Below are 22,744 nucleotides of genomic sequence, written 5' to 3'. Positions count from 1 at the left end.
ACAGAACCTTGTAATTAGTTGAACATCTAATAGAGATATCTGAAACTGTGTTCAACTCATTTTGCAGTACTGACTGGAGTTGACAAGACTGCAGATCAGGCCTAAAGCACTGAATTTGACCTCCACAGCCACGTCAAGGTCATCTAGCATCTTTTGCAAGGTGGGAAGGAGGTCTGCATCTCGAAATGGTTCTTGAACTGCCTCTGCACAGAAGAGAAAATGGCAGGAGCAATATTTCTTTTATATAACATTTGGTAGTGCTTAAAGCAGAAATATGAAGTTTGTTAACAAATCTTTCAGTAAAATTCAAAAGTAGAATGTAATCAGTATAACTTTAAGTATAATGTCAAGTTTTTCATGTTCTGTTCTTGTGGCTATATGCAAACCTGGACACACAAAACCTGCAATAACAGTCAATTTTTGGAAACTGAAACTTACAATATCAGTACAATTTGAAAATCTGGAATCTGAGGATACAAAAAGGTACTGCATACTCTAAGTAGTGCATATTTCAAATTAAATATTGAGTTTTGATATTTTTAGAGTTGGAAATGTACAAAATATCTTAGTGGGTCATGATCTTTAAATGATATTCTAATGATTTTTGGCAATTCACTTTGACAATTCAATTTGACAATTGAAAAATCGCTGTTACTAACGACACTGATGGCCATTATGTGAACTACTGAACTTGATTCACCTGTGTAATAAACTCATGGTTATGTTTTGTTCAGTTTTAAAAGAAGTTAGTAGTGATATACTAATAACATGCTTTTCTAGTTCTAGTTAGTACAATCTTCAATGATCATCCAGGGGTGCCTTTCCCAAACAACGACCTAACTCGCGGCTTAACTATCATAGTATTATGCATCGTTTGCGAAAAGAACCCAAAGACGAGTGTTTTCCAAAACTGTAGTTGCTTTGTCGCAGATCTGATTCTGCAAAAAATCCAATATTAGTTTTAGTAAAAAATATGCAATTGTTTTCCATATTAATTGAAATATAAGTAAACGCCACATATAGGGCCTATGTTTCCTTTACAAATATTATTTGAGAATATTCCATATTCTATTATAAAAAATAAAACCACTTAGCTATTATGTAATCTCATATATAAATCATTTAAATCATTTTTTTTTATAATTATTTTTTAGGGGTTTTCACCTTTATTTGGACAGGACAGTAGAGAGAATTGACAGGAAAGTGTGGGGAGCAGAGAGAGGGGAAGGATCGGCATAGGACCACGAGGCGGGAATCGAACCCGGGTCGCCGCGAACACCGGAGTGCATGTGTCGGTGCACTTTTCCACTACGCCATTGGCACCGACATTTAAATCATTAATAGTTGTAATTTACAGTAGGCTATTTATTAAGAAATTTTTTTAAATCCTACTTAACAACAATAATAATAATTATAATAGTTCACCTATAGCTTTTAAATAATAGGTCACATATAGCTTTCATTATGAGCCATGACTGCATTCAAAATGGCATAAATGATTTCAAAGTGGACTGTGAATAGATCACAATTGTCACTATAAAGATCACTAAAACTGAACTGTAAAAATACTTTGAAAGCAAATTACACCTAAGATGATGACTTTAATGTTTTTTTTTTTTTTTCTTAAATCATACCAAGTTTAAATGTTGGCACATTTGAAAGGAATAGGGCATAGGGGGGATAACTGGGAATAGAACACAACAGGATCTATGTTTCTAACTACAGCTCGAGAGGTTTGTTTGTTGCAATGAAGGATTTGGGAAACACCAAATCAATGAACTATGTTTGTAACGATGGAACTTGCAACCTTAGTTGGCTAACAATGGTTTTCAAAAACGCACCCCAGTTCAGTTCAATACAAATTTATTATTTATTGCAAAGGCTATCAGACTCTACTGTCTGGTGTATGATTTTTATAAAGCTATTTTGTCATCCAAGAGTAGAGTACACTATTTGGAAGCCCAATATATACGTACCAATGTCTATTGCAGAGGCAATGGCCAAAGCGACTAAAGCCTCATTCTGCATGATGACGTGCTCACTGGTTGCCATTGAGATGAGATGTTGAACTCCATCTGCTTTAATGACAGTGTGGATAACTTCCTTTAAAGACAAGAGAGGCATGTTTTTGAACAGGACCAAAGACTAAAGTTAAACATGATATGTATGACTAAAACTCACAGGGTTTCGGCTATGTCTTATTAGAGCCGCTAAAAGGCGGTTTGCCTCGCCTCTGACACCAGCGTGATCTTTAGCCTCGCACCACTCCATGACCCGTGCTAACAAAGCCTCATCCTTCCCTAAAACTGAAGCTGCTTCCTCTACAAGAGGGGAAAAAATGTACAGTAGAAATGAAATGAGAATATGTGGCAAAAAATATTTTTTGATGCATTACAAATATGAAAGATATACAGTGCTTAGCATATATGGGTACACCTCTTAGAAATCTCTCATTTAAATTAATAATTTCTATAGGAAGGAATTAGAAGTCAGAACTGAAGCCAAATTTGGAGCTTATCCAACAAAATAACTTATGATAACGGTTCAAAAACTAGTACACTCAAATTATATCCATATGTTAAAGAAAAATATTAGATACAAATTTTAAAAAGAGGAAAAATAAAGAAAAAAATATATAATATTTTGTTCCAATATTTTACACAAATTTAAATGTTTTCTCTTTCTACTTCGAAAGATTTTTTGTGACTAAAATATTATTTTAATAAATATATCTGTTTAATAAATCTGTTTTGTTCAAATGCACCAAAATATATGCCCTATATTTACTGATAAAGTAATATTCATTTGCAAAATGGGGTGTACTCAGTTATGAGCACTGTAATATGGTAGCTGTTTAAAGGAATAATTAACCCAAAAATAAAAATTACCTAGTAATCTGCTCATCCTTACGTTAATGTAACCTCAGTGCAAATGACTTTCTTCTGTCAGACGAACACAGTCGTGATAGTTTTAAAGGGGACCTATTATGCCTCTTTTTACAAGATGTAAAAAGTCTCCGATGTCCTTAAACTGTGTATGTGAAGTTCAGCTCAAAATACTCCACAAATAATGTTTCATAACTCTTTGAAACTGTCCCTTTTAGGCTTTGTCCCAATTTGGAGACTGTCACTTTAAATTAAAATGAGACTGTGCACCCAGCCCTCTTTTCAAAAAAGGGTGGTGCTTAAAATCCCAATGTGTCAGCATAGTGGCAGATTCATAAACAAGACTAATGTCCTATGCTAATGAGGGAGAGATCGTCATCATGGTAATAGTCAACTAATGGGGGGAGGTTTCCCCCTCTGATGACAGGGGGAAATATCAATCAAAGTTTTTCTGCAGACTGTTTTTGTCACGATTGCAGGTTTGTGCGCTTTCCGGAGTGTCTGTTTTGTCACGTGGGTTTGTTTTGTTTTGGTTGTCCACGTGTATTTGTTATGGTCACGTGTCCTGCCGGTACTCAGCTGTTTTGATTAGCTCGACAGCTGAGGTTCATTATCGTGTCTATATCTGGGCAACGTTTCTATGTTTCCTTGTCAGTTCGTTGTGTTTGCTCATGTATGTCTGTCTGTGCTCAGGACTGTGAGGAGTGGCTGCTGGACCTGATTTCGTCTATCTGTTTCCCGGTTGCTACCGCCCTATATCCCTCGTTCTCTTACTCATTTTCCCTGTCCTGTCTAGTTATTTTGACTGTGTCAAATAAACTTTTACTTGCATTTTGGATCCTTCTCCGTATCTTATTACCCGTGACAGTTTTATCAAGTGGGATTTTTGCATAATAATTCGCCTTTAAATGTTATTCTGGCTCTTCTATGCTGTATAATGGTGCTGAGTAGAAGCAATTTTTTAAACTTCCAAAAGCGTATAGGGTAAATTCGTCGCAAAATAACCCATTTGTCGCCAGGGGGTTAACACATGCCTAATGAAGCAGATCAATGTGTTTTTGTAATAACAATATTTACACATTTTTAATTATAAACTCAAATCACTGATCTCCGGCGGCTGGCGAATGCATATTCTAGACTTCTTGGCTGATTTCTGACTTGGCAAATGAAGCATGAGATAAGTTACATTCATAGCGGAAGTTCTGTGAAAAGACTTGCCTCAGAGGAACCATTTACCACGCAGTTTGTTTATCACAGAAGACTACATTGAACAAGAAAACCAGTTGGCTTGGCATACTAGTTGGCATTATACAGTATTTTATTATTTAGCCCCAATCTCACTGCTCACGGCTTTATCACTGTTGTCGCCAGTGGCTGACGGTTTGGTTGCTAGAGGTTGCTCCCACTAGTTAGCCTAGTCGATTGACATTGACCCTCTTATTTATAGATGTTTTTTCTTGCTGCTAAAAACAAACATCTAAGGGGAATTGGTACTTGAAGTGTTTAACGTCGACAATGAATTAGGAATAAGTGCTTAAATATTGCTATATATCTATACAAAACTATTCAGGCTCATTTCAGCAATTGGTTAGTACAGGTGTACTGACTGAATGAAGTACAATAGAATAGATCTTGACTGTCATTGTCACAGGTATAACAACATTTAAAAGTGCTCTCCAGTCAGTACATCAGTAACTGTCACCCCTCTACAGTCAATGAATCACTTGCTCTGTTGACTTCACCCCCACTGGTAATCACTAATGAAAGTCACTTCTCATTTGCATAAAGTAGATTTCTTAACTTTTTTTCTGCGTCTCCTGTTACTTGCCATGCCTGTATCCTGTTTCCTGTTGTCACTGCCCATGTGACTGGGGCTTTACTCTTAGTCTTTCTCTACAAATGCATCTTAAATCATGCGTCATACATCATCAGTGAAGAAGTTGGGTATTAGTGCATTCAGCAGCCAATGGATGTCAATGATTTGAGTTAGAAATATATATATATATACTAAAGATTTATTTTTTGCCTTTGTTAGACAGGACAGTATTGAGACAGGAAGCGAAGTTGGAGAGAGAGAGAGGGGTAGGAAAATATACTCGAGCCGGGATTCGAACTCAGGACACCCTGACATGCTACTGCACCATATGTCGGCTCACTAACCACTAGACTATTGCGCCGACAGAGTTAGAAATATTATTGTTACAAGAACATGTTGATCCACTTCTTAAGACATGCATATAGGTTAGTTTTACAAAGGATTCATGGATTCAAGGACTTTTGGAAGCTTTAAAAATTGCCTCTGCTATTATAGAGCATGGAAGAATAACATAAAATGTAAAACAACTCTGACGGTTTTCATATGCACCAAGGATTCCTTGAGGATGAGTAAATTATGGTGCATTTTTCATTTTTGGGTGAACTATCCCTTTAAAGTTTGTTTACCTCTGTGTTTAGTTACTCAGATTACCTTTGTTAAGGGAAATTCTCCCTGAAGTGCAGACAGTAATTTAGTGTCAAAGCCCTTGCAGGTCTTTTGTGTGTATACTGAGGTGTCTAAAGACTCCCGCTAAAATAACACACTGCACTGAATGGTTGCAAATTACAGCCTCTATGTACCCCACATTTGAACAACAGTTTAAAGCTGTGAGGAGAAATGTTAATTCTTCAGCCATTATATTCATTTGGCAGGTAATTGTATAGTTTAGCAAAGCTTTTGTCTAAAAATTACAACCTGCCATTTGTTATGTCCTCCTCTTCAACCAGCAGATTAATCTACTTTTTTGCTTCCACCATTTCTGCCATACTCAGTCCTTACATTTGATGTATTACTTGATTAACATTGGCTCCAAAGTGAAGTATTGCGATGAAGATTGGTTCATCTTGCTTAACTGCTGCCTTACTTTTTTGTGGCAAAGACTCAACAAGGTGATGGAAACATTTCTCACACATTTTGCTCTATATTGACATGATTGCATTATGTACTTGCTGCTGCAGGAAATCATACAAAGCTCCCGTTCACCACATCCCAAGGTTACTCTATTAGATTGACATCTGGTGACTGTCGAGGTCATTAGAGTATAGTAAACTCACTGTCATGTTCAATAAACCAGATTAAGATTATTTGAACTGTGGCATGACGTGTTCTACTAGCCATCACAAGATGGGTACACTGTGGTCATAATGGGAAGGACATGTTCTGTGTTAACGCCATTCGTAATTGCAGTAATTTTAAGAAGACAACACATGGTGTTCTACTCAGAGCGTTTCACATCCTCAGACTTTGAATTATGTGTTTCTGTGGCAACACTAGCTATTCTAGACCTAAACATAGTGCCTAAATGATTATTTTTGCAGTCAGGTGGTATATAACTCAAGCTGTACAAGTTGTACCACGATGTACTACAAGGATGCCAAAACACTTTACAAGTTGGAATCTCTATTTAAGTTACTGTTGGATCTCTATTAACTAAAATCAGTCCATTCTTCTTTGACCTCTGGCATCGACAAGGCATTTCTGTCCACATTTTTGTGACCTGGCACTCACAGATTGGATTTGTTTTTTTGACCATTACATATCAACCCTAGAAATGGTTATAAGTGACACAAAAAATATCTGGCACGTATAACCATGCCATGCTCAAGGTCACTTAAATCACATTTCTTCCCATTTTTCAACTTTATCAGATCTTTTTGATTAAGGCTGTATCTGAAATTCCCCATATACCCGTTGTTACGAGTAGTTGTTGTAGTGTAGTGTAGTGTAGGCCTGTGTGTGGTGTTTCTTTCCCCCTCTCTCCCTCTCTCGCTCTCTCTCTCTCTTTTTGCTAAGTATTCACAGGTGCAGCGTATTACGTTGGATCGGATCATGATTGGCGCTTGGATTGGCGGTGGCTGTATTTAAACCTTCCGAGAGCATGGATTCGATGGCTCCCCGCTCTCTCTCGATTCCCCGCTTCATCTCAATGGAGATATTATTGATCAAGTGATAAAATGAGTGTTCGTTGCTGATATCTCTTATGTGGTGTTTTGTGAGATGCCGATGTGACGTTTTAATTCTAACCGGAGAAACCCGGTTGTCTGTCTCCCTGTCTGGCTTGGAGCATGGTAGGGAGGTTTGGTGTCTTCTGTTTATTATTTTAGTTTTCTCCTGTGTTTGTTAGTAGGGAGGGAAGTTTTCTGTATTTTATTTTGTTATTTACTTTTCTAGGGAAGTTTGATCTAATTTAGTTAGCTTTGTTCATTGTCATTTATTTTGGCTGAACCCCTCCTGATGTTATTTTTGCTCCTTATTTCTGTAAAATTATATTTTCTTGTTAAATCTCAGTGGTTGTGTTTTGGTTTATATTTTGCGGAGAGAGAGCGCAGGGGCACCAGGGATTATATTTTTAATCCCTGTTATTTTTGTTTTGTTTTGGTTAAACCTCTTTTTGATTAAGGATTTTTTATTTAATTCGTAACACCCTTATTTACTATTCCCTACAATAGTCCACTTAAAGTTAATGAAATTGAGTGAGCGAATTGGAGTTCTGAGTGCAGTGGAAAGGATTCCATTTTGTTTGTGCTTTGCTGTTTGATGAATCCCTCAGGCAGATTAGACCTTTTAATTCTTGGTCAGACCCTGCGATAATTATTTAACACCTAGCGCACTGTCTATTAAAAATTAAACAATGTATTTTGATTCCTGTCATACATACAAATGTTCATTTAACAATTAAATGATCATTTTAGAGGCGCCACGGTTGCTCAGTGGTTTGCACTGTCGCCTCACAGCAAGATGGTCGCTGGTTCGAGTGCCGGCTGGGCCAGTTGGCATTTCTGTGTGGAGTTTGCATGTTCTCCCCGTGTTGGTGTGGGTGTCCTCTGAGTGCTCCGGCTTCCCCACAGTCCAAAGACATGTGATATAAGTGAATTGGATGAACTAAATTGGGCGAAGTGTATGAGTGCATGTGTGAATATGAGAGCGTATGGGTGTTTCCCAATACTGGGTTGTGGCTGAACACATCCGCTGCATAAAACATATGCTGGAATGGTTGGCGGTTCATTTCACTGTGTCGACCTTTCATAAATCAGAGACTATGCCAAAGGAAAATGAATGACTGAATATTAATTTTATTAGAAAGTAACACACATAAGATTCCACTGTGGATGCCATCTTGTGGTTAGATATGAAAACTCATTCAGTGAGTGAATTCTCACAGTGCATTATGGGCATTCTCTAGCTGTTACGTGTATATTGGTTGTACACTCATTATTGCAATGCATTGTGGCATTGATTGAGTGCACTTCAGAACATCCACTGTGGTTTTAGACACAAATACCAATTGCTGCTCCCTCAAACAGCACACTATTTAAGGGTATAGCTGTGACTTCAAGCTTAGTACATCAAACGTCTGCCATCTGATTTGACTTTTTTCATACTGAAATTTGCCTTAAGTGACCGAACAGGTGTACCCACTGTAATGAAATGTTTGTTGAGTGTGCAGTGCATTATCTTGTTATGTACATACCTGCCAAAATTTGTCTTAGAAATTCTTGAATTCCTTCGAGATGGGGGATTCAAATGACGGCGGTAGCTACCTCACTAGTAGTACAACCCCACACCTATCAGAAAACCTCCCCTGGTTTGCTACTACTGACATAAACTACTGCCACCAATCAAATTCCGCATCTACCACTTGCGCAGAAATCAACAGCGCAACTGTGTTGTAATGTATGTTGCCAGATTGAGGTAAAATATGCTTAGAGATTTGAATATTTCAATTGTGAGGTGATGAGCTTCATGCAAGATTTGGCAGCTTGACAACATGGTCAAAAAGGGATTTTTTTGAAGCTAGATTAGGCCATACAATTACAGTTGTTTCCCGGGAGAAATAACGAAATCAATGAATTGCGGGAGATGGGAATACAGGAAATACAGAAGACCCCCAGGAAAAATGGGAGTTTTGGCAGGTATGGTCATAAAATCCATTTCTGTGACCATTGAACCCATGACCTGTAACCATAACTGTTGTTGCATAATCTACAAAATAGGCTCTTTAATAGTGTCTCAATTACTCAAAGAATGCAGTTTTCCTGAAATATTACCTTGTCCGTCCACCATCATGCGCAAAGTTCCCAGCAGTTTGAACTGGACGGGGGGCATGTCAGAGCACAGGAGTTTCCTGATTCTCTCTGAGACACCATCCTCCAACATACGCACCTTATTGGAGGCTAAATCCAAAAAACAAAGACAGCAATATGACAGCTCTAACCACAGACAAGTCGAATATAAAATATAAAGATGCTAAAAATGGTCTGGACTGTACTGGCTGCTGCTGGTTTGATGTCACTTTATCTGGTGAACCTGCTTGTTATTTCTGGAGACGTGGGGTGAAAAAGGAAGTTTGGCTAGTTAATAAGCCATGGCAACACCTGCACAGTAGCATCTGTGCTGAATGTCCTGAATTTGTACCAATTTGCACTCTATGCAGGTGATCACCCATGTTGAACTTTACAGTACACTCAAAAATATTTCTCAAAATAAGAATTTGCAGAAGACAATATTCTTGTACTGCCCTACACTAACAATCAAAGAATTGGTTTGAGTAAGCAAGAACGCATTAAAATTGATCAAAAAATGCTTCCAGTGTAGACATTTATAATGTACTAAAATTTATATGGGCAACTCAGTGGCACAGTAGATAGTGCTGTTGCCTCACAGCAAGAAGGTTGCTAGTTCGAGCCTCGGCTGTGTCAGTTGGTGTTTCTGTGTGGAGTTTGCATGTTCTCCCTGCGGTCACGTGGGTTTTCTCCGGGTGCTCCGGTTTCCCCCACAGTCCAAAGACATGCGGTACAGGTGAATTGGGTAGGCTAAATTGTCCGCAGTGTATGAGTGTGTATGGGTGTTTCCAGTGATGGGTTGCAGCTGGAAGGGCATTCGCTGCGTAAAACATGTGCTGGATAAGTTGGCGGTTCATTCCGCTGTGGCAAGATTAATAAAGGGACTAAGCCAAAAAGAAAATTAATAAATGAATAAAATTTATATTTCAAGTAAATGCTGTTCTTTTGCACTTTTAGTTCATCAAATAATCACAAAAATGTAGCTTCGAAAAACTATTACAATTTTAACCCTAACATTATTTAACATTGTTTAAAAAAGTTTCTTGAACACCCAATCAGCATTTTAAAATGACATAAATAACGTATTATAAAATCATGTGGCACAAAAAAATAAGCTTTGCAATCAAAGAAAATAATTCTGTTTTAATTATAATATCTCTTAAAATAGGGCAGTGGTTAGCACTGTGGCCTCACAGCATGAACATTGCTGGTTCAAGTCCTGGATGGGTCAGTTGGCATTTCCGTGTGGAGTTTGCATGTTCTAAATAAGGGACTAAGCCGAAGGAAAATGAATGAATGAATAAATCTCTCAAAATCTAAATTAAACAAATGCATCCCTGGTATAAAACATAATAGTCCACAAATCAAACATGTGTACATTTAAAAAAGTAGTAGTACCTGGAATGGCGAGATTTCGAAGAGCACTGAGGCCAGCGTGCTGCACAGAGACGTCTCCCTCTGCTACGTGCTGCTCCAGCAGGTCCAGAATACGGGGAACAACTCCTAAATCCAGCATCTTCACGCAGTTGCTGTCTAAGGAACAAAAATGTTTTTAATGAAATAAAGTTTGAGTGAGTGAGAATCCAAATATTTATCAATAACTGAAAAAAACTGCTGTACTGTTCATTCATCTGCTTACCATTTCTGGCAAAATTAGCAATGGCCAGAGCGCCTGACAGCTGCAGCTCAGTGTTTGATGACTGCAGCCAAGCGAGAACATCCTGATACACCATCCCCGTCCCCTCTCCAAAACACTTCTGCATTGATTCATCTGTAATGAAATGCAGATCAAGCTAGAAAAATAATCTGCATTAAATAAATGATTGCTCAATTAAGCAAATATGATATACAGTTGAGATACATTTGAACAATTAACTATATACATTTTTTTCTGTAGTTCAAAATTTAATAGAATTTTAGTTGTGGATTATTTAACAAGCTAGAAAAACATTGTTTTACAAAATAACTTCAACAAAAATCTTCTGGAAAACACAGCAATCAAATTTGCATGAAGAACATAACTAAAACATTACTAAAACATAACTAAAACATAACTATAACATAACATAACATAAACAAAACATAACTAAAACATTTCAGAAGGTTTAGCAGGCATAACATGAGTAGTAAGTGTAGAAGCTCTTGGTTTTTTTTTTACTTGCATATCTGCAACCACTGGACTAGTCTCTTATGTCATCACTAGTCCCTCAGACATTACTACTCTCTCACAAGAAATCACTAGTCTCTCACAGAGATTGCTAGTCTTTCAATAGACATCACTAGTATCTCGCAGGACATCACTACCATCTCGCAGTACATCATCAGTATCTCACAGAACATCACCACCCAGTAGGCACAGGATGTCAACATGACGTTGTGGGACGTTGTATTTTGTTTGGAAATGAAAATCGGGTTGACGTCATAACCCAACGTCAGGCCAACGTCCATGTCCAACCTAAAATCAACCAAATATCAATGTCTAACGATGAAGTTGTGTGGACGTTGCCACTATGATGTCTAGAATTGGATTTTGGTTGCCGTATTTGACGTCAATATGATGTTGGTTTAAGATGTTGGCTCGACGTTGGATTTTTGCCCACTTCCCAACATAACCTAAAATTAACCAAATATCAACGTCATTTGACTTCGTTATTGGACGCCAAAATAACGTTGTCCGTAGATGCTGGCTATACATTGAATTTTGGTCACCTGATATCACAACTTAAATCTTACTTAATATTAACGTCTAATGACATTGTGTGCCTGCTGGGTAGTGTCACATGAAAACAGTAGCCTCTTACTGAACATCACTAGTATCTCACAGACATTACTGGTCTTTCAAAGGACTGTCTTTCATCAGTCTCTAACAGATATCATTAGTCTGTCACTCTGATCTGCTGTGATTTTCAACCATACTTCCAGTCTCTTCTACAGACTATCCATCATTTTGTTTCCAGAGATTTTCAGTCAAGTTTAGATCAGGCCTCTGAGCTGAATTTTAGCTATTTCAATGTTTTCAGCTCTAAGGAACTGCTTTGCCTGTGCGATGGGGCTCATTGTCCTACATGAAAATAGCTAGCTGATTGTGTTTCATGTTTCTGATAAGCATTTGCATTCACTCTGCCATGTAGCTTACAGCATGCCATGCTGCAGAAACAAGCACCAAACCAAACAAAATGACACTTCACCTCTTTTTCTCACTATACATTTTGGGTTCAGTCTTTCTCTAGTTTGGCAACAGATATGTTTCCCATTGGATTTAAATATCCTACTTTTTTTCTCTTTTACTCCTATTAGAAACTTGAAATAGGACCTAGCAGAAACTCAAAGTGTGGTTTATTTATAAACTAATTTCGAGAGAATCACGTGCTTATGATCAACACGGCTGGCTCCTCATTAGCTCCGTAATCTGACCCATTAGATAATTACAGAAGCATTATAAATAACCAGAGTTTTTCACTCCAGTTATCTTCGTCTTGAAGCTCCCCCCCCCCCCTTCCACCCCTACTTCCTCCCCCTTTTTCTGATAGGGCGACACGGTGGCCCAGTGGCTAGCACTGTTGCCTCACAGCAAGAACACCGTTGGTCCAACCTCCTATCGGGCTGGTTGGTGTTTCTGTGCGGAGTTCACATGTTCTCCCGGTGTTCGCGTGGGTTTCTCCCGGGTCCCCCGGTTTCCTCCCACCATCCAAAAACATATATCATAGCCAATCGACTAAACCAAATTATCACCGAAAACAACCCTAGTTTACACTTCTCACATGGCGACAAGCAGGGGAGTTCTCGAGCCCCGGGCTCAAGGATATTACGAGCTCAGGGCTCTCTCCCGGGACAGCATGCCAAATACGCTTTATTGATTATCAGCTAAGTGTGAACTCTTGAAATTAAGGAAATTGTTGGTTGTTCTCTAATTATCATCTCCACTGCATAACAAAACAGAACTGCGCCATCTTGCACTATGCTTATGATGTATTCCATGACATTGTTTTACTGGTGATAGTCTAACAATGGATTCAAAGGATTCAAATTAAAGCACTGGAGTTAATTACAACAGTCTCCACTGAAAAAGAAGTAATGGAGAGAGACATACCTCCCAGTAGGAGAGTCACTATGAGGTTTGAGGCCACTTTGATGCTGCAGAGGTCATGTGTGTCAGAGCCACCCTGAAGAGTTCGAATCATTTCGGAAAGAGCCTCAGGTACGCCTGACTCCACAAACTGCAGTTTCAGAGCATCTGAGGGACACAAACATGCATTAGCAGAGGGATATGCAAGGACGCACACAAGAGCATCGGTAGCTACTTTAAGACATCATCATCCCACAGAAGAGTGCTCATATTTAAGACATCATATTTCAACAAAATGATGCTGTACAAATGATGTTGTATGATCCAAGCCCACGTATGAACCTGGTTTAGATGTAGAGCTCACCACTTTCTCCCAGTGAACCAAGAACCTCTAGTATCAAATGCCGGCGTTCTGCGTCTGGAGCCCGTTTCAGCTGATGGGTCAAAACCTCTGCCACATCCACTTCTGTCAGAGCCTCTCGTGCAGCATCTGAACACGCAGACACACATCAGAATCATATATAACCAAAAATTTCAGGACTCCTCTTTAAATCACTGAATCCACTGGCACAGATGTATAAAATCAATCACCTAGGCATCCAGACTTTTACAAATATGGTACTCAGTGAATTCAGCTGTGGTTGCCACCATTGCAATAAGCCCATTCCTGAAATGTACTCACTACTAAATATTGTACGGTCAGTTGTTTGTTATGAAGCGGACAGGAGACAGAGGTAAGGAAACGTTAGGGTGTTTATTAAATGACAACAAGGAGCACATGAAGGATAGCCAGGAGGATCAGGAATGATGTTGGGGTCTTTTCCTCCGTGGCTGGGTAACAGGAATACACGAGGATGGACAGCACACACCAGATATAGCTGACAGAGGATGACACAGACTTGGAAGGACTGGAAGACAGGACGATTCGGGAGGACCAGGAAGACTAGGAGGAATACAAAGAGAACAGGTAAGTAAATCGTTTGTTTTAGCTGAGGATGACTACGCTGAGTGGTCGCTCAGTTGTCCGCTTTCGTCGAGACGAGCCCGGACAATGAGCGACTGGAGTGCTGTGCTTTTATCTGGTGCTCGTGAATGTGATGCAGCTGTGTGCTCATTAGAAGTCAGGTGATGGTGATCTTCGTGAGTGGGGGTCGTGAGAGCCTGACCAATCCATGACAGTACCCCCCTCCCCAGGGCCCGCTCCTGAGGGCCGACACCTCCGACGCCGTGGTGGTCTCCCTCTGCCTCTAGGCGCTGGGAACTCAGGGTGGCTCTCATGAAACTCCACCATGAGACTAGGATCGAGAATATCAGCTCTGGGAACCCATGTCCTTTCTTCGGGGCCGTACCCTTCCCAGTCCACCAGGTACTCCAACTGGCCACCACGACGTCGGGAACGCAAGATCTCCTTCACTGCGTAGACGGCTCCTTCTTCTAGGAGCAGTGGAGGAGGGGGTTCCTCTTCGTGGTCAGGCTCTGTGGAGGGAAGAACAGGATCGTGATAGGGTTTCAGGAGTGATACGTGGAATGTAGGGTGAATACGGTAGTGAGAGGGTAATTGTAGTTTGTAGGTGACGGGGTTAACCTGTTCCACGATGGTGAAGGGACCAACAAATCGGGGACTTAACTTGCGAGAGGGCAGTCGCATGCGTATGTCCCGGGTGGATAGCCACACCTTTTGTCCGGGTGTGTATCTGGGTTCTTCAGACCTTCTCCTATCGGCGGTTACCTTGCTTCGACGGACTGCCCTCTGCAGATGTTGATGAGCCTCGTCCCAGACTCTCTCGCTCTCCCGGAACCAGTGATCCACTGCGGGGACATCAGATGGTTCGCCATCCCAGGGAAAGAGCGGTGGTTGGAAGCCCAGGACGCACTGGAATGGCGTGAGTCCGGTGGAGGGTTGCCGCAGTGAATTTTGGGCATATTCTGCCCAGCCCAAATACTGGCTCCAGGAGTTCTGGTGACCACTGCAGAAGGTCCTCAGGAACCGTCCCACCTCCTGAATCTTCCTCTCTGTCTGCCCGTTGGTTTGGGGATGATATCCAGAAGAGAGGCTGACGGCCACACCTAGGAGCTTGAAGAAGGCTTTCCATAGACGTGAGATGAACTGTGGACCTCTGTCCGACACAATATCTTCTGGAATACCAAATGACCTGAAGACTTGATTAAAGATATTGTCGGCAGTTTCAAAGGCTGTGGGAAGACCTTTCAGAGGGATTAGTTTGACAAACTTTGAGAATCTATCTACTATGACTAGAATACAGGTATTACCTTCTGACGAAGGGAGGTCAGTGATAAAGTCCACTCCTAGGTGTGACCAGGGACGGTTCGGAATCGGCAAGGGATGGAGCTTTCCAGCGGGTAGATGACGTGGGCTCTTGGATTGGGCACAGTCCTTACAGCCCTGAACATATTGCCTCACATCCCTTGCCATGTTTGGCCACCAGAATCGTTGGGATACTAGCGAGAGAGTATTGTTGATCCCTGGATGTCCAGTGCCTAGCGAGGTATGTAAGGAGTGGATCAGATCTACCCGGTGTTCAGGTGGTATGAACTGCCGATGAGGAGGGCATCCCGGCGGAGCAGGGGCTTCCGGAGTGGCAACGACTGGAGGAGCGTTCCAGGTGATCGGACAAATGGAGATGTGTTCGGGAAGAATCTTCGTTGGGAGTTCTTCATGATCGTGATGCTCGTGTAAACGAGAGAGAGCGTCTGCTCTTAGATTCTTGGGTCCTGGACGATAGGAAATGGAGAAATCAAAACGTGAGAAGAAAAGTGACCATCTGGCTTGACGTGGACATAGTCTCTTGGCCTCTTTGATGTATTGGAGGTTTTTGTGATCTGTGATCACCTGGAACGGATGTTTGGCTCCCTCCAACCAGTGACGCCACTCCTCCAAGGCTAGCTTGATTGCTAGAAGCTCCCTGTCTCCTATGCTGTAATTCTGCTCCGCCGGGCTCAACTTCCGAGAGAAATAGGCACAGGGATGCAGTCGGGGCGGTGTATCATGATGTTGAGATAATACTGCCCCGACGCCGGTGGTGGATGCGTCCACTTCCACCACGAAAGGAAGATTTGGGTCAGGATGAGTCAGGAGTGGGGCCCTTGTGAACTCCTTCTTAAGAAGGCGGAAGGCTGCGGCTGCTTCTTTGGTCCACTCCAGTCCTTTGGGTTTACCCTTGAGGAGATTAGTGAGAGGTGATGTAATCCTGCTGTAGTCCTTGATAAACCGTCTATAAAAGTTAGCAAACCCAAGAAACCTCTGGAGCTCCTTAATGGAAGTGGGTTCTGACCAGGATAGAACAGCCTCAATTTTCTTCCCATCCATACGTATACCGGTTTGGTCAATGATGTATCCCAAGAAATGAATCGACTTCTGGTGGAATGAGCATTTCTCCGCTTTGAGGTAGAGGTGATGTTCTCTCAATGTGTGTAGGACCTCCGCAACGTGTTGGCGATGTTCGGCCTCACTCCGGGAGTAAATGAGGATGTCATCTAAGTACACTATTACACAGTGGTGAAGAAACTCCCGGAGGACTTCATGAATGAAGTTTTGGAATACGGAGGGGGCGTTGACCAGACCGTAAGGCATGACCTCATATTCATAGTGGCCAGTAGGGGTCACGAATGCTGTCTTCCATTGGTCCCCCTCACGTATTCTTATCAGATTATACGCGCTGCGGAGGTCCAATTTAGTGAAGACTTTAGCTTCTCGGAGCTGTTCCAAAGCGGCTGGTACCAGAGGAAGGGGATATCGGTATTTTACTGTACCGTTATTTAGGACCCTGTAGTCGATGCATGGACGCAGCCCTCCGTCCTTCTTGGCCACAAAGAAGAAGCTTGAGGCGGCTGGTGATTTTGAGTGACGTATGTACCCCTGACTCAGAGCTTCCCTTATGTAATCTTCCATTGCCTGATTCTCTGGAAGCGAGAGCGGGTAGATCCTACCTCTTGGCAACTGGGCATCTGGAACTAGGTCGATCGCGCAGTCCCATGGCCGATGCGGCGGTAGCTGGGAAGCTCTCTTGGGGCAGAAGACATCATGAAAGGAGCTGTACTCCTTAGGAATGTGGATAGACTGCTTCTCAGGAGGGCTCTCGACCGATGTTGCAAACAAAGAAATGGGGTTCCGACCTTGAAGAGGGAGATTTGGAAAACAGGCAGGTGTACATCCAGATCCCCATTTCTTTATCTCTCCTGTGCCCCAAGAGATGATGGGATCGTGCTTCACCAGCCACGGGCGCCCTAGAATGATGTCCATATTTGCACCCTCCAGAACCAGAAATTGAATCCTCTCTTGATGTAACAACCCCACTTGAAGAAGGATGTCTTCGCATTGTCGATGGATACGGGTCGAAGATCGAGTGCACTGGGTTATCGGTTGTATCTGGTATATATGCGAGGACGCCTCAGTACGGAGGTGGAGTTGACGACAGAGGGATTGGGAGATGAAGTTCCCTGCTGACCCGGAGTCGATGAGGGCTGTGACAAGGAGAGAAATAGAGGCAGTAGTTATTTGTACGGTGGTAGTAAGTGGTTTACATTGTTCAATATTCGTACTGAATACACTCACTGAAGTCCGAATGGGACGAAGGGGACACTCCATACGGGTGTGTCCACTGACACCGCAGTATAGACACAGACCCCGGGTCAGCCTCCTCTGTCGTTCCGCTGATGTCAGTCTTCCAGACTCTATTATCATGGGTTCTGGTTCTGGAGAGGCTGTTGACTCAGGCGATTGGAGGAGTGCAGACGAGGGGGTGATGGTGTCCTGTTGATAGGAACGGAGACGATCGGAACATCGGAGAGAATGTTGGATGAATCTCTCCAGACCCATTGTATCATCTAATGTGGCCAGTTGGATTCGGAGAGTGGGTTCCAAGCCGAGCCGGTACGTGGTCAACAACGATCTCTCATTCCATCCACTTGCAGCTGCTAGAGTGCGAAACCGGAGAGCATATTCCTGTGTAGATAGAGTACCTTGCTTTAGATGATACAGCTGCTCTCCAGCGGCTACTTCCCCATCAGAACGTCCAAACACCTCTTTGAAATACTCCGTGAAGGTAGTGATGGAATTCATGACCGGCCCGGCTTGGTTCCAGATCGTCTCAGCCCATTTAAGTGCAGGTCCAGAGAGTAGAGATACGATGTAGGCGATCTTCGACTTATCTGTGGGATATAGAGAAGGTTGCATTTCGAATATGAGGGAACATTGTAACAGAAAACCATTGCACTCCCCCGCTCCGCCTGAGTAGGGCGCTGGTCGGGCCATGGGACTGGAAGGAAGGGCCGAAGAAGAAACTGTGGAGGCGGAAGTGCTCGGTGCTGGTGGTGCGTTGGAAAGTGGAGCTGGTGGCTGTAGAATCCGCTTCAACTGGTCCACCAGCTCTTGAAGGTGATCGGGGGTGCTCATGTTGTCGTCGTTATGGGTCCGGGCTTCTGTTATGAAGCGGACAGGAGACAGAGGTAAGGAAACGTTAGGGTGTTTATTAAATGACAACAAGGAGCACATGAAGGATAGCCAGGAGGATCAGGAATGATGTTGGGGTCTTTTCCTCCGTGGCTGGGTAACAGGAATACACGAGGATGGACAGCACACACCAGATATAGCTGACAGAGGATGACACAGACTTGGAAGGACTGGAAGACAGGACGATTCGGGAGGACCAGGAAGACTAGGAGGAATACAAAGAGAACAGGTAAGTAAATCGTTTGTTTTAGCTGAGGATGACTACGCTGAGTGGTCGCTCAGTTGTCCGCTTTCGTCGAGACGAGCCCGGACAATGAGCGACTGGAGTGCTGTGCTTTTATCTGGTGCTCGTGAATGTGATGCAGCTGTGTGCTCATTAGAAGTCAGGTGATGGTGATCTTCGTGAGTGGGGGTCGTGAGAGCCTGACCAATCCATGACATTGTTAGAGGTGTTATAACAAAGGGAAGGAAAAAACTAAACCAATTTAGACTTTTCATGACTTTTTAAGTGCTTCTTTTATCCTAATTTGTCTGTTGCTTTTGGATAAAAACATCTGCTAAATGATTAAATGCATATGTAACATCAATTCAGCCATGAAGTGGTAGGCTAAGTGAAATCATAGAGCAGGTTCAGAACATCAGTAGCTACAGATCTCCAAACTTTGTGTGGCCTGCAGATTAGCTCAAGAACTGTGTGTAGAAAGCTTCATGGAATGGGTTGTCATGGCCGAATAGCTGCATCCAAGCCTTAAAACAAGTGCAATGCAAAGCTTCAGATGCAGTGGCGTAAAGCATTACACAACTGAGATTTGGATCAGTGTAGATCAATTCTCTTGAGTGACCAAATCACAGTTCTCTTTCTAGCTATCCAATGGACGAGTATGGGGTTGGACCCTTAGTTCTAGTGAAATAAATTTCTAGTGAAATAATGATTCAGCATACTGTACCAAGATATTTGGAAAATTTCTTGCTCCCAGCTTTGTGGGAACAATTTGGGGATGGCCCATTTATTCTAACATGATTGTGCAGCATTGCATGAGCGAGTGTCCCGCTCCTGCTGGGTTTTACTCCGCACTGACTGCTCATGCTATTTATTCACCTTTGTTTACCCGCTGCCCCAACTATTCCTGCTAAATTTTAATTCCATTTCCACAATCTCAAATTAACATTTTCACAATCAAAAAATGTAGGTTGTACAAAAATGTATTTGTTATTTTTCTACACAATCATGTTACTTTTACAATTTTATTGTCAGCTTAATAGGAAAAAAAACTAAATACAACATCTGCCATTTAAAATTACAAGTTGAACATCCTTCAAGCACAGTGCATCCACACTTTGCTCTTTTACTCATCAACAACCTGTTCTGTCTGAAGGCCATTATGCACAGTCCCATGAATGTAGACCTCTACTGTACAGAGTCCTGACCTCAACCTAAGAGAACAACACTGGGATGAGACCTTTGAGGAAAGGATTCTCATCAAACATCAATATCTGACCTCACAAATGCTTCTAGAAGAGTGGCCAAAAATTCCCCAAAACATACTCCTAAACCTTGTGGAAAGCCTTTCCAGAAGAGTTAAAGCTACAAAGTTATACAGTAGCTAAAAAAGGTAGGCTTGCTTAATATTAGACCCTACGAATTAATGTTAGGTTGCCATTAAAGTGCACATGCACATGCATTAAAAGGCAAATGTCCCACAACCTTTGGAAATTTAGTTTATTGTGAGAAACAAATACCTGATCTCTTTTGCCTTAGGTTTATGGGTGAACAGTATTTTGGTAGCATATTGGTTTATTGATATTTCCCTTTTTTTAACATTCTCTTTATTGTATTTTTTACATCAGTACAAACGATAACTTTTACATGTGTACTTTTTTTCCTTTTAAACACAAAGTTGTAACATCATGTTACTATTCTATGTATAAGAGAACTGAAAAAAACAGAAATGTGGGGGGAGGGGCAAAAAAACAAAATATGGGGGGATATTTGAGGTGTTTCTACTAGGGTTCAATCACTGCTCTCTTGTTAAAGTACTCAATAAATGGATTCCAGAGTACATCAAAATTCTTTTTTATTTTTTAGGGAAAGCCTTAGCTTCTCAAGTTGTAGACAGGACATGACATTTTTTATTAATGTGGAGGAACGTGGAGGATCTTTTTGTTTCCAATTTAGTAAAATCAATCTACGTGCCAAAAGGGTTATAAATCTAATCACTGTAAGTTGATTATTAGATAATTCTGCATCATCACTGACACCAAATATAGCTAAAATAGGCCCAGGGTATACTTGTTTTCCCACCACTTCTGATATTAATTTACAAACTGAAATCCAATAATTAACAATTTTAGAACAACTACAAAACATGTGACCAAGCGATGCCTGGGTTTGATTGCATCTAGCACACAGTGGGTCTACGGAAGGGAACATCTTAGAGAGCTTTAATTTAGACAAGTGGAGTCGATGCAGAATCTTAAATTCTATTAAACCATGCCTGGTAAACACACAGAACTAGAATGAACTTGTTCTTGTGCTTCCTCCCATTGCCAGTTTTCAATTTCTGCTCCTAGATCCTCCTCTCCGCTCTGATATTTGACTTTTTATGTGCTCAATTCCTCTATTTTTATATTTAAATGACCTCTGTCCTCATCTAAATCTCATTTAATCAACAACAAATGAGTTTAAAAAAAGTAATTGTTCATATTTTCTAATATAGAAAGAATGAAAGAAAAAACCAAAGAAACCAAAAAGAGTATTTTGGAAATGGACAGATGGATTAATGGATGGATGGACGAAAGGAAAGTTAATGCATTTATTAGTTATGAATGAATGAAAGTATGAATAATTTAAAAATGTATAGAGGTAGCAGAAATTAAATGTGTAAATGTTTTGGTCCTATAAATAAATGAAGTAGGTAATTAAATAAAGTATATGACATTTATTGGTTATGAAATAAATAAACACATACATAATAAAAATCATTTAGATATTGGACATTTTTAACAACAACTGCCAGAATCTAAAAATCCCATGTACCCCTGCATAGTCTGACAGTGTTCATTCAGCCAGCATTTCATTAATGCATGATTTTAGAGCTTTTCTGCTCTCTATTTTTGTCTTACCCACATCAGCAAGGTTGCAGAGAGCCAGCAGGCAGACGTTTACCAGTGGGTCATTCTCAGGATACTGCTGCATTATGGCCACCAGCCTGGGGATTACGCCATTCTCCACCAGCTGCGTCTGCTGAACAGCTGAGAGAGAGAGACACGCGGGGCGGATGGGTGAGTGGGCACACAGAGACAGACTGCCAACAAGAGCCAAAGAAGATGTGAGAACAATATAATGGAGAAAACAGCACAGTAATGGGATTCATTTCACTCTGAATGCGTGTATTGAATGCTCAACATGAATAAGCCGTAGAAAGCTATGCTGTAACAAAACAAGAGCAGAATATGCTTCAAATTTAAAACATCTTACTATGTAAAAAAAGAAGTTAAAATATATAATTGTTTTATTGCAGTACATGTTACAAATTTTGGTTTCCCTCCTTCCAAATGTAACATTTAAAGGGCACCTATAGTGAAAAAAATCTATTTTTCAAGCTGTTTGGACAGACATATAGTGCAGGTATAGTGTATAGACCATCAAATCGGGTGATATAAACACACCCAGTCCTTTTTTTCAATTTAACAGCATAAAAACGGTGGACCAATTGGAGCAGTTTTCAGACCGACTATACGTAGGAGTGCGGTCCTCCCGCCCACCGAATTGATTGACAGCTGCGTAACATGTCCCGGTAGTCACGTGTATAATCATATCAACAGGAGAAGACGAGCGCAAAGCAACCGGGAATAAAAGGTCTGTTCAGTTTGCTGGGATCATCAATCATCATCAAATGTGATCAAGAGTGAGTTTTACGAGTTTAAAATGTTTAATAACAGTGCATGTGTGTAATGAATTACAGCGATTTACTTCAGCTTTACTTCATCAGCACAGCCGCGTATCAGAACAATTATAAAGGAAGACGCTTTAATCCCAGTTTGTGGATGTTTAATCAGGTTTATTTTGTACATTAACATAACAGATATTCATACAGCAGTGGAGATTAATCTGTAGCCTGTCACATTTGCGTGCAAAAAGAGTGCAGAGCTAAACCTGCACTGTCTGTATGTATGTGCGTAACATGTCCGTGCTGGGTATGTGTGTGTGTGTGTCTGTGTGTG

General features: G+C 41.2%; 1 protein-coding gene across 1 annotated transcript in view; it reads right to left on the bottom strand.

Annotated features, from left to right (window-relative positions):
* Positions 1 to 22,744, bottom strand: part of si:dkey-191g9.5 (rap1 GTPase-GDP dissociation stimulator 1-B) — a 38,270-nt gene that overhangs the window by 3,982 nt on the left and 11,544 nt on the right. Inside the window, exons 5-13 of the mRNA XM_056471187.1 lie at positions 21,644 to 21,772; positions 13,415 to 13,540; positions 13,075 to 13,218; positions 10,624 to 10,755; positions 10,383 to 10,517; positions 8,970 to 9,095; positions 2,182 to 2,321; positions 1,977 to 2,103; positions 75 to 203 (exon numbers count right to left, since the gene is read on the bottom strand). Coding sequence (XP_056327162.1) covers positions 75 to 203; positions 1,977 to 2,103; positions 2,182 to 2,321; positions 8,970 to 9,095; positions 10,383 to 10,517; positions 10,624 to 10,755; positions 13,075 to 13,218; positions 13,415 to 13,540; positions 21,644 to 21,772 — 1,188 coding nt within the window. The remainder of the gene's footprint in view (positions 1 to 74; positions 204 to 1,976; positions 2,104 to 2,181; positions 2,322 to 8,969; positions 9,096 to 10,382; positions 10,518 to 10,623; positions 10,756 to 13,074; positions 13,219 to 13,414; positions 13,541 to 21,643; positions 21,773 to 22,744) is intronic.

The sequence above is a fragment of the Danio aesculapii genome, chromosome 13, assembly GCF_903798145.1.
Source record: "Danio aesculapii chromosome 13, fDanAes4.1, whole genome shotgun sequence".
NCBI lineage: Eukaryota > Metazoa > Chordata > Actinopteri > Cypriniformes > Danionidae > Danio > Danio aesculapii.
Note: the sequence above shows the minus strand (reverse complement) of the source record. Positions and strands in the feature narration are given on the sequence as shown.